The 18,214-nt window shown below is 37.5% G+C and overlaps 1 protein-coding gene across 14 annotated transcripts in view; it reads left to right on the forward strand.

Annotated features, from left to right (window-relative positions):
* Nucleotides 1-18,214, forward strand: part of LOC117315584 (cell wall integrity protein scw1-like) — a 169,623-nt gene that overhangs the window by 59,649 nt on the left and 91,760 nt on the right. For 2 of the 14 annotated variants that reach the window (XM_033869844.1, XM_033869846.1), the window contains exon 1: nucleotides 13,585-14,145. The exons of the other annotated variants lie outside the window; for them this stretch is intronic. In XM_033869844.1, coding sequence (XP_033725735.1) covers nucleotides 14,110-14,145 — 36 coding nt within the window. In that variant the 5' untranslated portion in view covers nucleotides 13,585-14,109. Of the gene's footprint in view, nucleotides 1-13,584; nucleotides 14,146-18,214 lie in introns of those variants that run through there. 14 annotated transcript variants of the gene reach the window in all.

The following is an 18,214-nucleotide window of genomic DNA, read 5'->3' on the forward strand; positions in this document are numbered from 1 at the left end:
CTAGATGTCGGACAGATTTTAAATCCGAATTCCTTCTGTGTCAGTCAAAAATTCACCTGTCATTGCTTTCTCATAAATATGAGTAAATTAAAATTTTACAATTGTGTCAGTGAATTATACAATGTATAAAGGCTTGTGACATCACAATTTGTTATTACATTGACACTCTCATACAATCGTCTTTACGTAGGATTTCATTTTTTTTTTACGACAAATGGTTGATTTAGTTTACTTGTCTGAAATTATCATTATTTATAAATTCTGATACAGACATGTCACAGTGTTTCTACTTTAAGCTGTTTATTGAACTTTCATGTTCAATTATCATTGAATCAACTTTTTAATATCAAATTTTTCGGATATTAAATTTTGATTTCATGAGCTCATATTATCCTGTCCAATTTTCCCAAAACAGCTAAAGAAAAAAAGCGGTTGTTTGATGTCTTTTCTCTTGATTAATTCTTTATCTGGCAGAGTTTATGACTTTTTATAATCCCAAAATACCGTAATTAAATGTCTGACGGCTGAAAATATTGATCAGCTCAATAGTACAAAATTCCAAAGCTTCTGTGTTAAGATTGATCTGACTTCAAAATCCAGATCAGTTTTGTCTATCAAGGTGATGAGACAAAGTTCTGCAGATAGGAACCTGTTTAAGTTCGATTTCAAGGTCATTCATTAATCTGTGTAGTAAATAAAAGATATGTCATTCAATTAAAAAATACAGACATGTTCACAGATATTTCCTTTTTTAGTGTAAATCTCAGTTGCTCTTGATAGAATGCTACATACCTCCTGTATAATGTTCAGTGAGGTAGCCACCAGCTACTACAATCAGAGATTGGTTGTTCATGAGGCAATAAACCCAGCCAGCCAACAAATGTTCTTGTGTGATGATGTATCGACTGTTTCCTGTATCGTCACAGCTGTTCCTCACTGACACTTCAACATCATCAATAATTCTTTTTTATTCTTTCAAGGTCAAGGTTATTTAAGAATTGAGAAATTGAGTTATTTTAACAGGACAGTTGAGATACACTTATGGTACTATGTAGTATATGTCCAGTTTCCTTCCAAGATAGAAATAGAGAAATTAAATTCTAGACTTTTGTATTTTACAAAATATTCTTTACTTTGTGAACCTTGTGTCAAATTTGACTTCACACTGGATATGAGTAAGCTGACAACCTCCTCATTTACAATTATATACATTTTATTTGTATAAATAGATTATATACATACTGGTATACCTATTGTGAGACCATGGTTAAAGATTCACTATATAAACCTGAAGGTCACCATGCCAACATTCTTTGCCAATGAATAGCAGATATTATACAAATCTCTCTTCCTTGATACCAGAAAAAGATTAAGTTCATCGGGATTATTTCTCATGGGCTGTGGAATTATTTCTTGGAAAATGTGAAGCACCACAAACTAATTTGTAACTCCACATAGAAAGAAGATAATACATTTTTTTGTGATGCACTCAAACGCAATTGATCAAATTACAGTTAATGATAAACTAGTAAGTAATTTCTAATTATTTTGCACGGAACGACAGATAAGAACTAGAGCCTTAATGATCTGCTACATCAGGAAAACAGGAAGGATTTCAGCCTTATGTAACACCTGTCTGACAGTTGTTGTTGTTCCTCTTTCATGTTAAAGCTTATCTTCACAGAGACGATGCAAACATTTCAAGGAGTCAGATGTCACAAGTATATTGAGGGTCATGGTATACTTTCAATCATTTAACTTGAATGTTTTAACAATTCGTCAAGGATTAAAGGATAAAAAGTGAATGATAAAATCATAATCAAACGATCAAAACAATTAAAATTGAAAAAAAAAAAGTTCACCCAAAATTAGGGCAGTTGAAATTGATGTTATATGGCTGATGATTAAGTAATTTCGCAATATATTAGTAAATATAAAATTAGATAAGAAATAAAAACTTCTGGAATTATTTAAATTGGATGTAATATAATGTGGCTGACAAAGTAGTGGAGACTGACATACAGTATTGTTTTATAACAGTACATCATGGTATGATTCACCATTCGCCCAGTCTTAGAACCTTGTACTGTCGATCTGGCAGTCTGTACATATGCTCTCATATAAAATTCTCTATTTCGCAATGTGGTCTGTGCCGAAAGTTTTGGCAAGTAGCAACAAGCCAGAACTGGATCAATGCATGTATCCCTGACAAATCTGACTCTTCTTCCTTCATGCAAAGTCAATGGGTGGAACCAGATTCAGATAAACACTTGAAAGACCCAGGGCAGGTTGAAGGTCAAGGTTAAAGGTCATGTGCTGCGTCTGCATTTTGGATTAGGGTGTTTTTTGAGGGTCTGGTATCTGAGTTGAGATATGGCTTATTAAACCCACCCACTCCTTGGTCCTATATGACAGAGATGATTTCTAAATCTGTTTGTTTTATAATTGACGGCCAACTCATGCGATGCTTGTCTGTCAAACTGTGTTTGCTTGTTATATTTTAATGTAGATCTTGATGTCTTGTTTTAAGATGGAAAGTGACGTCTGGCATTAGCAACTCTCAACATTTAAATTGATTTGAATATGAGTTTTACTCCATACACACATGGAAAGTGTTGGTAAAGAGGTTTATAATCAGATATTTAAATCGTGTACGATTAAGTTAAATAGGCCTTGAGTGATATGAATTTATACCGTAATGGTGAACCTGAAATAGATCGCCTGACCTAACACTATACTGTGACCCTACATATTTTTGCGTACTAAAATTTTAGTGCATCATCAAATTCTTACAGCATATTATCATGTGAAATGTTAGCTGTGTATTGCTCATATGTTGTATTCAAAATCTTGAAAAATACCAGAAAAAAGTTCTTACTGAATTCATAGTTGCAAAACTGTTTAAAACTTCCATCGGGGAGATTTTGGTTGAAGCCTCAGATTAAAGTACATTTATAGTACCAAGAAGTAGAGTATACTGTGTATATCCGACTCCTTTAAATGTTTGTATGTAATTAACTATCATCACTATGACGATAAGCTTTAACATTAAAGAGCAACTATTTTCAAGCCTCAGAAAAGTACATTCATCTGAATCCTTTAAATGTTTGTATACAGTATACTTTAACATTAAAGTCAGCAGCAAGATTTCAAACCTCATGATGAAAAGTACATTTATAGACCTACCCATGACAAACTGATATCTTAAAACAACAACAGTAAACTTCAATCTGCTCTTTCTGCTGGAGTAATTGGATTTTGGAAGTTTAAGTGTTATAAAGAAATTCTACTGTTAATTTATGTCTTAATATTAAAGTAAAAAACAGAGTTTTTCTCCTAAATTGGAAGGGCTGGCAGCTCTGTAGATTAGTACAGTATTGAACTGGCTCACCCACATGGAATGTTAAATGAGTTGATGCAGTCATGTAGTATGTCAGATATCCTCCGTAACTCATGTTCGGGGATACAGCAGTAACATTATATGGACACAAGTGTTAGATTCTATTTATCATATAATTCCATCAACTTGATAACAAATGCTTCCCCTCGATATAGTAACCAGTTTGGTGGAAGAACACCAGAATCTTACTTGGGTCTGGAGACGGGGATATCTAACCAAGTGGTAGAGTCTATGTTTGTCACCCAAACTCTTACATGATCATTTAAATGTCTTTGTCCGCTGAACAGGCCCATGTTTGATTATTTTTCTCACATGCTTAAAAAAGTGTTACAAATTGTAAGCTGTGAAACCTGTTCATCGCCTCAACTTCAACATCCCATGAAATGTATGACAAAATTGATGATTTTATCAATTTGTGAAGTGGTTACTTTATAAAAAAGGAAGATGTTATGCTTTTGTGAGTGGCATCATAGTGTGTGCCAGATATCTTTTCCCTTCCTTAGCAACCACGATTCCAATAACGAGATTTATATTCATTACATGACACATGTTTTTACATGTGCATTAATTTCATATTAAACTATAAAAATGTATGTATATCAAAGATAATAGCTAATATGTTTTCTTTTTATCTTTTCAGGTAAGTGTCTTTTATCAACAGTATTGGATGGTATGGTGGATAGAGTGAAAAGTAGGTTACTGTGACAGTATACTGATGACTTCCTGTGTGTAAAGTAGGTCACTGTGGTAATACTTTTGAGGCTTTCATGGTAAAATACTTGGTTTAAATAGGTTACTGTTTCCAGGTTACAGTTGAAGTTGCAGCAGAATTTTTCATCATGAAAATAAAGGCCCTGGGCAGTGATAGCACATCTTAAATTTACTGTAGGCTTTGTGTAAAGGAGCATTTCTCAAAAGATTATTGCTCAGGAATCTGATGTTTGTCAAGAAGGTCTTTTGGGGGTCTATCATTGATGATGTGGAGTTCAATATTAATTACCTTGAATTTCTGAGGTGTTTTGAACCGTACCATATTGTCCTGCTTGAAGCTTGCCCTCGACTCAAAGTTTATGTTTTGGACCAGACTTGAGATTATTACTGATTAAATAAGATATGACACATTATAACAGATATAAGATGTGGTTAACCGATGATGTGACAAGTGTTTGACCCAGTTACAATGTACTACCTGTACTGATAAGTCGGAGAATCAAATCACAACCTGTTTAAAATTGTCAATCTTAACGCCAAGACAGAGTTCCTTAGTCGGAGATTAGAACAGTATCCTCTATCTTAGTAATGTTGACACTATACTTAATATACTTCTGGATAAGGTCAGAGGTCAGCTTGATTGTTAAGTTGTAGTAGTGTTCGTGTAGAGTCAGTCAAATGACATTAGAGTTTTCTCCCCTGGTTCAATACTAACTCAGGTAAATTTCGGTATAAAAACATTTGATGATGGTTTAATGGTTTATTTTTTCTTGATTTTATGATATACAAATGAACAATTTCAACAGACTGATTTGGACATAGATTTCAATTTTTATGCGTTCAATTAACAAAATCCTCTTAGATTTTTCGTTCTGGTAGAATCGTTCAACATAGACGTTCGCCAATTAGAAAGATAAGTGAAATGTTTAAATAATGTTAATTCAGACTTTGACTTAAAACACTATTAAAATGACAGCACCTTAAACCCAGTGCTTTTTACAATTTGTAATAAAAAATATTTGTAAAATAAATGAAAATATTTGTAAAAATAAGCTATTTTATAACTTTTGTATAACTACGTCCCTGTCAATAAACTCGTACTCAAACTTGTCAGCCGTAGTGGAGGTACAGTGGGTCTTTAAAGACTGTAAACGGTATTTCACAACAGTTGGGAATCGAGATGTTATATCGGCTCATATTGATCACACTATCTCCGATGGAAAGTGTGGGAGGTCTCTTTGTAATTACTTCGGTAGAAAACTGAGTTCTGTGGGTGGTGTGTTCTCTATTTCGTCACCTGACCACCAATTTATATATTTCACAATGCTTCCAATACAGCATATTAACATTTATATGTTTGGGTTTATATATGAAAAATGCCCATGTTTAGTTTTAAAATCTGGGCAACAGTTTCTGCTTGTAGTTGACTATTCATGTACAGGAACTGTTGTGATATGTTTGGAGCTTGGCGCTCATTCTTGGTCAGCAGTCTTCCGGATCTATAGACTGTGTAAGCCTCTTTGCGACCCAGAAGTCTGTTGATACCGGATTAACGGCACTTTCCAAAACAGCCTTCTTTAACCGTTACATCTGTGCCATTGTTTGAGGAAATCATAATTCGCCACCCCGGGATACAAAACCACCCTCACTTGACCTGGGTTAGTACGGGAGTAAATCGGCTCTCTTTTAACAATCCTTCTAAACGTTTGTATTTAGTTGAGGATCAAGGCATAAGACAGACTATTTAAGATTTACTTAGAGAAGGTGCTGAAAATTAAAGGTGCCCGCTTACCTGTGTAATCTGGCTTTAGGGTACAGCTGAGTCAGCACGTATGCTATGGACTTGTCATAGTAATACAAAACATATCTCACTTTTGTCTCATAAAGTTTGTAGAATGTCAGGTATAATATTATAGACCTGTCGTAGTAATACAGGTACAAAGCTCGCTGTTGTCTCACAAAGTTTGTAGAATGTCAGGTATAATATTATAGACTTGTCGTAGTAATATAAAACATATCTCGCTGTTGTCTCAAAGTTTGTAGAATGTCAGGTAAAATATTATAGACTTGTCGTAGTAATATAAAACATATCTCGCTGTTGTCTCACAAAGTTTGTAGAATGTCAGGTAAAATACTGAGCAATATTTGTCGACTTTATGCAGAAAAAAGGAAATTTTCTAAAGATCTTTGTCATTAATGAAAAGACTTTTGAGGATTTAAAAGATATATCGTGTGGAGGTCGACATTTACATCCTAGGGTGATAGTCCTGTATGATGTAATTGTGTTGTACAATCGTAGTTTTATTCAAAACGAGTTCGTTGTAATTAATGCCCTGGAGAAATACATAGCATTATGAAGTTCATTGTGATGAAGGTTTTATACTGATAAAACATCTTTTCCTCCATTTAAATCCCCCAAGGTGAATATAATAAAAATGGCATGAAAAAGATTGTTGGAGAGGTCCTTTTGAAATGCTATACAGTCAAATCTGTCATATATGATCTTCTAAGGGAAGCGATGAAAAAGGTCACATATGACAGGTGGTCTCTTAATCCAGGTTCTGGTAACTATAGTAAAACTAAAAAACATTGGGAGGGACAAAAATGGTCATATATGAGAGAAAGTCGCTTATTCAGGTTGTCTCTGAGGCAGGTTAGACTGTATTTGTATGATGATAATAGCTGTTTTCACAGTACTGTTACTTAGTAGTATTAGTCCTTGTTGTAGGCAGTAACACAGAGGACTAGATAGCATTAAGCAATATCTTGACAAGATGAAAATCAGATTAATTTATTTACTGGGGTTAATATTTCACGGGACTCACTTCAGATATTTCACATGGCTCATATTTCACAGGGGTGATATTTAATGAGACCAATATTTCATGGGGCCGATATTTCACACGGCTAATATTTCACAGGGCTGATATTTCATATGGCTATAATATTTCAAAAGGGTAATATTTAATGGGACTAATATTTCACGGGGCTGATATTTCATGAGATCAATATTTCACGGGGCTAATATTTTAAGAATGTCCTTGTTGGAGCTATTTCACATTTATTTAATTTAGGCAACCTTACGTTAATTTTGTATGTCAACTATAGTTACAGGCCTACAATATGTATTTATAATGTATGGTTTCAATATTCAATAAGTAGTTACGGTTGTGCTTTATTTCATGACCTCCAAAATATAATAACCAAATATTACCTTTTATACGGTAACTATCTTATCAGCTTTTCTAATACCTTATATAAAAAAAGGATTGCTTTGTTAAATTTGTCTCGTATTCTTAATAAAAATGTCTTTTCAATAAAAGGTTGCCATGCCGTTGACTATCACAAATCACCAGGTTTTATGTTTAGTGCCCTTTACCAGATTGTGTTACACTGTTTATTAATCAACTGAGGCCATTAATACATATAAAAGATAAAAAAAAAAGACGTTCTTTATCAAATCATTTGTCTTTGATAGTTCGTGTGTACTCATAGCATTAACTTCTACATTCATATCCATTTGGACGGGAAAATGTGCCGTCTTGAATTGAAAATGTTCTGTTTTATGGAGGATTAATGTATTTAAAAGCTCCAAAGGAAATTAAAACAATCGCTATTTTATTTAATATTTGACATTTAAATACCAGTTGTTTTTTTCTTGTGTAAATTTTCTGTGTAAAAGGGAGACAACTCTGGTTTTTTGAAAAGGGAAATGAAGATGCAAAGACTTGACTCCTGACTGAGCTAATCTGTGTAGACACAGGGAAACTTTGGTTTATTTTTTGTTTAACGTCCTATTAACAGTCAGGGTCATTTAAAGATGTGCCAGGTTTTGGAGGTGGAGGAAAGTACCTGGAGAAAAAACCCACCGGCCTACGGTCAGTACCTGGCAACTGCCCCACGTAGGTTTCAAGCTCGCAACCCAGTGGTGGAGGGCTAGTGATAAAGTGTCGGGACACCTTAACCACTCAGCCACCGTCCTCATCAGACCCTGGCGGTTGGTGTCTGCCCGACACCTGTTCCGTCCTAATATAACACTTTGATGTTGTGAGGACATCGGACCCTGTACTAACAAAGCGTACCTGTTACCTATTGCAATTGAATTTGATTTTATGCAGTGTTGTATTCCTATTAACTCTAAATTTTATTTGAATCTAAAAGAATTAATGTTAATGATAGAAAAGATAGTTTCATTCGATTTATTTTAGAAAACATCTCGCACAATTATCTAACTAAAAATCAGATTGAAGGTTGATGTGGTTTTCGTGAAGGTCTTATTTACACCATGTGACAGAAATGTGTCCTCAAGCAACTTTATATGGCAGATCGCACATCATGATTGGGCAATTTTCTTTTTCATTTTACATTTTAGATTTCATTTTCACAAGTCTGAGTCAGTAAATAATTTGTATTGGTAGCAAATAGAGGTACTGGTTTTCTAATTGATAATTAAAACTTACTCAAACGTCCAGAAATGTATATTAAATTGTTTAGTTAGAAGTTTTCCTGTGTGAACTTCAAAATCTTGATGAATCACAGACAATCTTTTTTTAACAAAAATTTATTTCACCTTACAAAGTGTGTATTTTCTCACGTTACGAGAGGAATTTGTTTTTTTTATCTCTACATGCTTGATGCACATACCAGGTTCTGTACATTTAACATGATACACAATTTTAGCTCGGTGAACAGGTTTTATGATAAAGGTACAAGTCGTGGAAGAGTAATTTAAAAATAAATTTGGATTTATTGATAAAGTTTGAAGACCTGAGATGAATAAATATGTTTCCAATTGAGACTTAAACCTGTTTTATTAACTAGAACCCGAGGAAATGTTCCCGTCTTCAAAGTAAGCAATAAATTTCCTAGCAGGGAAATGTAACTTTATTAAAGATTTTTTTTGTTAAGGTATACAGTACTGTAGACTGGCCATCAGACCTAAGTTGTTTTTTTAGGAATTGTCAAGCTAAATTCTATTACTAGGTTATCTGCCCCTAGTTTGAAACAACTGAAGCTGAAGCTTTTACATTATAAAGGTGAGAACATAAATGGATGATAATGTTCTGTAACTCTGTCTTCCTCACTCAATGTCAATATTACTGCGGTGACATTAGACGTTTTTATGATGTCACTGTGAAGGTAACAACAGCAATGAAATTAGAGATATCACTTTTTTGATATCATACTTTGGTTTTTGATGTTGCTGCATAAAGGCAACAAGAGTAAAAAAGATTTCATATAATTTTCTGAATGCCTCCTAATATGAACTATGACTAGTTGACTCCTGGCCCAGTAAAAGTGTCATTGACTCCTAGTTGACTTCCGGCCCAGTAAAAGTTTCATTATCTCCTAGTTCACTCCCAGCCAAGTAGAAGTGTCATTGACTCCTAGTTGACTCGCGGCCAAGTAGAAGTGTCATTGACTCCTAGTTGACTCGCGGCCAAGTAGAAGTGTCATAGACTCCTAGTTGACTCCCAGTAGAAGTGTCATTAACTCCTAGTTGACTCCCGGCCCAGTAGAAGTGTCATTGACTCCTAGTTGACTCCCGGCCCAGTAGAAGTGTCATTGACTCCTAGTTGACTCCCGGCCCAGTAGAAGTGTCATAGACTCCTAGTTGACTCCCAGTAGAAGTGTCATTGACTCCTAGTTCACTCCCAGCCAAGTAGAAGTATCATTATCTCCTAGTTAACTCCCGGCCAAGTAGAAGTGTCATTGACTCCTAGTTGACTCGCGGCCCAGTAAAAGTTTCATTATCTCCTAGTTGACTCGCGGCCCAGTAAAAGTTTCATTGACTCCTAGTTGACTCCCAGCCAAGAAGAAGTGTCATTGACTCCTAGTTGACTCCCAGTAGAAGTGTCATTGACTCCTAGTTGACTCGCGGCCAAGTAGAAGTGTCATTCACTCCTAGTTGACTCCCAGTAGAAGTGTCATTCACTCCTAGTTGACTCGCGGCCAAGTAGAAGTGTCATTCACTCCTAGTTGACTCCCAGTAGAAGTGTCATTGACTCCTAGTTGACTCGCGGCCAAGTAGAAGTGTCATTCACTCCTAGTTGACTCCCAGTAGAAGTGTCATTCACTCCTAGTTGACTCGCGGCCAAGTAGAAGTGTCATTGACTCCTAGTTGACTCCCAGTAGAAGTGTCATTCACTCCTAGTTGACTCGCGGCCAAGTAGAAGTGTCATTCACTCCTAGTTGACTCCCAGTAGAAGTGTCATTGACTCCTAGTTGACTCGCGGCCAAGTAGAAGTGTCATTCACTCCTAGTTGACTCCCAGTAGAAGTGTCATTCACTCCTAGTTGACTCGCGGCCAAGTAGAAGTGTCATTGACTCCTAGTTGACTCCCAGTAGAAGTGTCATTCACTCCTAGTTGACTCGCGGCCAAGTAGAAGTGTCATTGACTCCTAGTTGACTCCAAGTAGAAGTTTCATTGACTCCTAGTTGACTCCCAGTAGAAGTGTCATTGACTCCTAGTTGACTCGTGGCCAAGTAGAAGTGTCATTGACTCCTAGTTGACTCGCGGCCCAGTAGAAGTGTCATTGACTCCTAGTTGACTCGTGGCCAAGTAGAAGTGTCATTGACTCCTAGTTAACTCGCGGCCCAGTAGAAGTGTCATTGACTCCTAGTTGACTCGTGGCCAAGTAGAAGTGTCATTGACTCCTAGTTGACTCGTGGCCAAGTAGAAGTGTCATTGACTCCTAGTTGACTCCCAGTAGTAGTGTCTGACTCCTAGTTGACTCGCGACCAAGTAGAAGTGTCATTGACTCCTAGTTGACTCGCATTAAAAGTAAAAGTAACATCTCCCACTCAGTGGTTCACGGTGCATATGATGGCACGTAAGATGATCTACCTGTATGTTTCTCACCTCAGCATTGCACTCACCTGTGTGTGTAGAAAATGACAAGGTGATACCTGTAGAAACAGATGTTCATTTCACAGTATACAACACATTAAAAAACTGTGTCCCATGTGCTATATAACTTTGGTATCAGGTGTAAAACAGAGACAGAAAAAATATTGTCATCAAATATTTATATTTACATAGGTAACAGAACAGGTTGTACAGAACAGGTTGTACAGGACAGGGAACCTCATAGGTCAACATCCAAAAACATAAAAATATAAAAAAAATATTATTGTTTATAATTGGTGTCAGAAGAACAAACATAAATGTCATTTTGAAACCTGTTAAATGTCACTTGTATTGGGTTTTGTCAACAAATAGAGGAAGGATATTGTTTAAAAGTGTATATATACATGTTCCCTATAATAAATAGAAATACAACTGTCTCATGGGTGAGTGAACATCGAGTGTTAAGTGAATACTATGATGTTTAGTGAGTCATATCTGGTTCAACCAGTTTTTAAATATAAATGCATTGTAATAAATCTAGTTTCTGATCAATCAAGTATTGCTTAAGCGAAAAAGTTTGAGAAAATAGATATTGGTTTGTTTATGTAATATTAGACTTCAAAACATATTATTTTCATTACTGGATTTAAAAACATTGGTTTATAATCAGAATAAAAAGACATATTTATTAGTTTCATACAATGTCCATTTTTATAGCAACAAAAATAATTTCCACGCTTATTTTTTGTTTTGCATTCCCTAGAAAAAGTTTGTATTCATCAATGCTTGAAGATGTAAAATGACGACTTATAGAAAAATAGATCAAGTTATATTTTTAGTCCGAAGTTCTGGTTCGCCTTGATGTTTGTACATTTGTATTTTGTTTTTAATTTCACGTTGTTTGCAGCATCTGCACAGTAGCCACATGACCAGGTTTCATCGCAACCAATCCTGAAACGAAAGCATACTCTAGATAAAACCAGTGATTCTGCAGGTGTCTGTCATTATTTGTTAAAAGTTCCGAATTGTCCCCACGTACATTTCACTTATTTCTAAGAATGTGCATTTCACTTTTGTTTTTTGCCATTACACATCAAAGATGGCTGCCGCAGTTGCTGATTGGTCAAAACTCAGATACGATTCAATTTTGATAAAATCGGTGCTGTAGTGTAATGAAGAATTTAGCAAAACAAAGCATTCTAAATTATATAGAAAGAATACAAACGGCTGGTTGGTCTTTTTGAAAGAAAAGCTCTTATTGGTTGATTTGTCTGAACAAGGGCTTTTCATTGGTTGGTAGTTGAAGCATTTAGTTTATACATATTCTTGTCTGAACTTCATTTGTAATTAGAAATAAGTATGTATTTGATGATGTATATTGTTGTTGCCCTTAAAATGAAGAATCTTTTATGTCTTCCATATATATAAGTTTCATATTGTTATTTTCACAGCAAATGTTTGGTGGTGTATATATGAATGGTTACATCTTTAAGAGTAGAATTGGTGTATCTATATGATAAATATTGTCATAGTAGAATTGGTGTATCTAGATGATAAATATTGTCATAGTAGAATTGGTATATCCACATGATTTCTACTGAATCTTCATTAGTATCAGGATGAAACTTGATAGAAAATGTGAGAAGCCTTCAATTGTTTAAAGTAAAGCTATAAATTTTGTGTTTCAAAAAAAAATTCTATGTGAGAATTGTAAAAGACTGAGACTTTTACACAAAACAAAGCGTTGATATTATAAAGGAACGCTTCCGATAGGACATGGACGCTTTCCTTCTAAACAAAACTTTTCATATAACTACACAATGTTATATCTATAATTCATGTTAACAGAACCCAAACAATAGTATGACATGTCTGCCTACCCGGGATAGACAATCTACATTAAACATTGATGTTTCAGCAGCTCCGTGGAAATTTCTATAAAAGTGAGAGTTATATAGCATCGGTTGTCATGTGGAACTATGAAAAAAAAGATAAAATATTCTGTGTGTTTTGAATAGCTAATAGATTGTGTGGTAGTTATGGGGTGGTTTGTGATGTGTCTTTACCACGTGTAACAGGCTGAGGCATCAGTATACTTTATATATCCATACTAAATTTGCCGTTCACACGTGTTACTTGATCCTGTTAGAAAATCGATGTCATTTTCTCTCTAATTGAGTCATCAGACTTTGGTAAATAAGGTTCTAAAGATATTTTTCTAGATTGTCTCCAGAAAATTACATGCTTCAGTGATTATGATAATATCTCGCATTCAATATGGTGTGAACATCATTTAATCGTGAGTCGGCTGTTTGACTGTATTTGTGGGAATATCCCTGTGTTATGTGTGTGTTGAAATTCGGATACAGGCTTATATCAATACTACGGACACGCTACGCTGATCAGCCATGAAATCTTCCAACCATGACCTACTCGGCAGGTATAGATATCCCTATAATGGTGGTCGGTCATGTGAGACCGTACTGAGCTGACTGGATCCAATTATATTCCATTAACACAAAACATTGTAAAGATGCAGATGACTTTGAGCACCAGACCATAGAATTCAGCTTGCCGAGGAAACTTGGGAAATATGAAGGGGTGTCATACATTTTTTATAAGTTGTTTGATTTGTGGAGTATAACAGGGTAGACGAGGACCGACTCATTTGTAGATCTAGAACGACCAAGGACGACGTGTGACAAGTATTTTGTAGTACTACTTTCTGTCGACTAACCTCGTCACTTTCCTTGTCAATGATATACTTCCACCATCCGATTCTACGCCAAAAGTTATCATAGTACATCTATTCCGGACCACGCATATGTTTGACTGGATTACTGATTTACAATCTGTAACAAACATTACCATCACCAAGATTCTGGATCTGTCTGAGAAGCATCCATGTGATTATTCTTGTGCAAGTATACATAGAAATCCGTGTAGCGAGTGGTATTTATAGAATGGAGAACCTCTAAATTCAGTCGTCAGTACTTAATGAGCACATGTGTGACATTCTGTAGCAAGGATTAACAACAATTTTCAAAGACAGCTGGGAGTATACATGTTAATTTAAGATTTGTGAAAACCGTCTCGCGAAATTTGCGAGATTACGAGACATTGCCGTTACGACTATCCTTGTTACACGATGAGCTTCTGTCCCTACGATCTAAGCACCTTGAAGGTAAGGAAAGAATGACACCGTGATGTCCTAACTACAGAACGAAGCTTAAATTCAAGGACAGAAAATGTTCTGGATATGTTAGAAGCTTGATTGTTTTTACTCGGAAATTAGGCCGTTGACGATTTTTACTGTAATGGTTTCTCATGGTAGTTTGTGTTAATTTGTTCACGGTGGCTTGTTCGCATCGTAACACGTTGGCTTTTTTCGTCATGCATGGTTGTACTAATGCCTAGTGCTGTTGGTAATGGGTCCCTGGTCCAGGAGATATTAATCCCTGATCGTTGACTAAATTATACACGTTACATCTACAAATGTGTGTTCACCATTAGTGAAGGTTTCAGTCGAAAATATGTTAGGATTGCTAAGAATTTTATGAAACAGTGAACATATTCATTGTACCTTGGTTTTATATCTGTACATTAGCTTAATGAAGGCAGAACTATAAATTTGACTCATTTGAAATGGTGGGTATATTGTAGAGGTTGCCAGTTAAGACAGCATTTCGTATAGAGAAGAAATATTGGGCCCCACTCCACCAAGGATGGAGTAGACCCTTTGTTCTTACTGAATCTCAAATGTCCATCTTGGAATAGCAGCCAGAATATCTAATCCTTCCCATGAGGGTTTTGGAGAGTGTTTCCCTCTCAAGAGACTGGACCCAAGAGTCTATAAGTCTGTAGGTCTCTAAGGAGCCCATCTAGCCGAGTCCCCCTCCCTAGAGGCTCTTAGCTCCAAGTATCTTCTGAGCACAAGTGATTTTAAGCTTCAATAGCCCCAAAACCCCAGGGAGGCTATGAGACCCAGCCTCTATCTTTAGAGTCTGCAAGTCCCAGTCTTGTGAGTGCTAGACTGTATCTACAGAGCCTGCAAGCCCTTGTCTGCCTTCAAAGACCCAGTTTTTCACAACTTGTAAGCTCCAGTGATTCTTTGAGCTCCTTCCAGTCATCTAAGAGTCCCTGTAAGCTCCAGTGATTCTTTGAGCTCCTTCCAGTCATCTAAGAGTCCCTGTAAGCTCCAGTGATTCTTTGACCTTGTCATTAAAGTCTGTGAGACATTCAGAAGCCTGTTATGAAGCTAACTATAAATTGGACTCTTTGAAATGTAGTAGAGTGTGCAAGATTTGGCTCATTTCAGCATCTGATCTCTGTATGACCCAGTCAAAATCACGGTGTACCAACTCCATCCAAGAGGGAACCTTCTGTAATCTTCGAACTAAAGACCATTGAGTGGACAATCAGCCTTAGAAGTATAAACCCCAGTAGAGGCTAGATCTGTTGAGCTCTTCAGAAGACTAAGACCCAGTTTAGAGCACGTTTGTGAGCTCTCCGACAGAAGCCCATCTAGGGCCCCAGATTTTGTGAGCTCTTTAAGCTCCAAGTACATCGAGTGCCACAGATTTGTGAGCTCTTTCAGAAGTAAACCCATCGGGAGGAGGCCCAGACTTTGAGTCTTTCAGACGTATAGCCCCCAAGTCCCAGTCTGTGAATCGCTTCAGAAAGACTAGATGCCACAGATTCTGTAAACTCCTTTCAGACAGTATAAGACCCACTCAGAGTGCCACAGATTTTGTGAGCTCCTTTCAGACAGTAAGACCCAATCAGAGGGCCTCAGATCCTGTGAGCTCTTTCAGACAGTATAAGACCCAATCAGAGTGCCACAGATCTTGTGAGCTCCTTTCAGACAGTAAGACCCAATCAGAGGGCCTCAGATCCTGTGAGCTCTTTCAGACAGTATAAGACCCAGTTAGAGGGCCACAGATTTTGTGAGCTCCTTTCAGACAGTAAGACCCAATCAGAGGGCCACAGATTTTGTGAGCTCCTTTCAGACAGTAAGACCCAATCAGAGTGCCACAGATTTTGTGAGCTCCTTTCAGAAAGTAAGACCCAATCAGAGGGCCACAGATTTTGTGAGCTCCTTTCAGACAGTATAAGACCCACTCAGAGTGCCACAGATTCTGTGAACTCCTTTCAGAAAGTAAGACCCAATCAGAGTGCCACAGATTCTGTAAGCTCCTTTCAGACAGTTTAAGACCCAGTTAGAGGGCCTCAGATCCTGTGAGCTCTTTTAGACAGTATAAGACCCAGTTAGAGGGCCTCAGATCCTGTGAGCTCTTTCAGACAGTATAAGACCCACTCAGAGTGCCACAGATTCTGTGAGCTCTTTCAGACAGTATAAGACCCAGTCTGAGTGGCACAGATTCTGTGAGCTCTTTCAGACAGTATAAGACCCACTCAGAGTGCCACAGATTCTGTGAGCTCTTTCAGACAGAAAGACCCAATCAGAGTGCCACAGATTCTGTGAACTCCTTTCAGACAGTAAGACCCAATCAGAGTGCCACAGATTCTGTGAGCTCTTTCAGACAGAATAAGACCCACTCTTTCAGACAGTATAAGACCCAGTTTGAGTGCCACAGATTCTGTGAGCTCTTTCAGACAGTAAGACCCAATCAGAGGGCCACAGATTTTGTGAGCTCCTTTCAGACAGTATAAGACCCAATCAGAGGGCCTCAGATCCTGTGAGCTCTTTCAGACAGTATAAGACCCACTCTTTCAGACAGTATAAGACCCAGTTTGAGTGCCACAGATTCTGTGAGCTCTTTCAGACAGTAAGACCCAATCAGAGGGCCACAGATTTTGTGAGCTCCTTTCAGACAGTATAAGACCCAATCAGAGGGCCTCAGATCCTGTGAGCTCTTTCAGACAGTATAAGACCCACTCAGAGTGCCACAGATTCTGTAAGCTCCTTTCAGACAGTATAAGACCCAGTTAGAGTGCCACAGATTCTGTGAGCTCTTTCAGACAGTATAAGACCCACTCTTTCAGACAGTATAAGACCCAGTTTGAGTGCCACAGATTCTGTGAGCTCTTTCAGACAGTATAAGACCCACTCAGAGTGCCACAGATTTTGTGAGCTCCTTTCAGACAGTAAGACCCAATCAGAGTGCCACAGATTTTGTGAGCTCCTTTCAGACAGTATAAGACCCACTCAGAGTGCCACAGATTTTGTGAGCTCTTTCAGGCAGTATAAGACCCAGTTAGAGGGCCTCAGATCCTGTGAGCTCTTTCAGACAGTATAATACCCAGTTAGAGTGCCACAGATTCTGTGAGCTCTTTCAGGCAGTATAAGACCCAGTTAGAGGGCCTCAGATCCTGTGAGCTCTTTCAGACAGTATAATACCCAGTTAGAGTGCCACAGGTTCTGTGAGCTCCTTTCAGACAGTATAAGACCCAGTTAGAGGGCCTCAGATCCTGTGAGCTCTTTCAGACAGTATAAGACCCACTCAGAGTGCCACAGATTTTGTGAGCTCCTTTGAGAGTAGCCATGTAGACCCTGTTAATCCCAGTCTCCCATAACACTTGTTGAGGAGATGATTGACATCTATCAGACCAACGTGTTGAGGAAGCTGTGGGCCACAGATACTGGGAGGCATGTCTGGACTTCGTCATCCAGTCTGATGGCATTCACGGAATCATGGACAGTACAAATTACACATATCTTGTGATTTTCATTTAATTAATTCAGAATGTCTTCATTTAAAAAAACCATTTCCCTTGACTAGGAACAAAGGCGGCAGTACCAAAATCTTATCCAGTATACCAGACAATAGGGAAGGGAGTACCCAAAACCTTGTCCACTATACTAGACAACAGGGAAGGGATTACCCAAAACCTTGTCCACTATACTAGACAACAGGGAAGGGATCACCCAAACCTTGTCCAGTATACTAGACAACAAGGAAGGGAGTACCCAAAACATTGTCTGGTATACTAGACAACAGGGAAGGGAGTACCCAAAACCTTGTCCAGTATACTAGACAACAGGGAAGGGAGTACCCAAACCTTGTCCAGTATACTAGACAACAGGGAAGGGATTACCCAAAACCTTGTCCAGTATACTAGACAACAGGGAAGGGATTACCCAAACTGTGTCCAGTATACTAGACAACAGGGAGTACCAAAACCTTGTACAGTATACTAGACAACAGGGAAGGGAGTACCCAAACCTTGTCCAGTATACTAGACAACAGGGAGTACCCAAACCTTGTCCAGTATACTAGACAACAGGGAAG

Source organism: Pecten maximus, chromosome 17, assembly GCF_902652985.1.
Source record: "Pecten maximus chromosome 17, xPecMax1.1, whole genome shotgun sequence".
Lineage (NCBI taxonomy): Eukaryota > Metazoa > Mollusca > Bivalvia > Pectinida > Pectinidae > Pecten > Pecten maximus.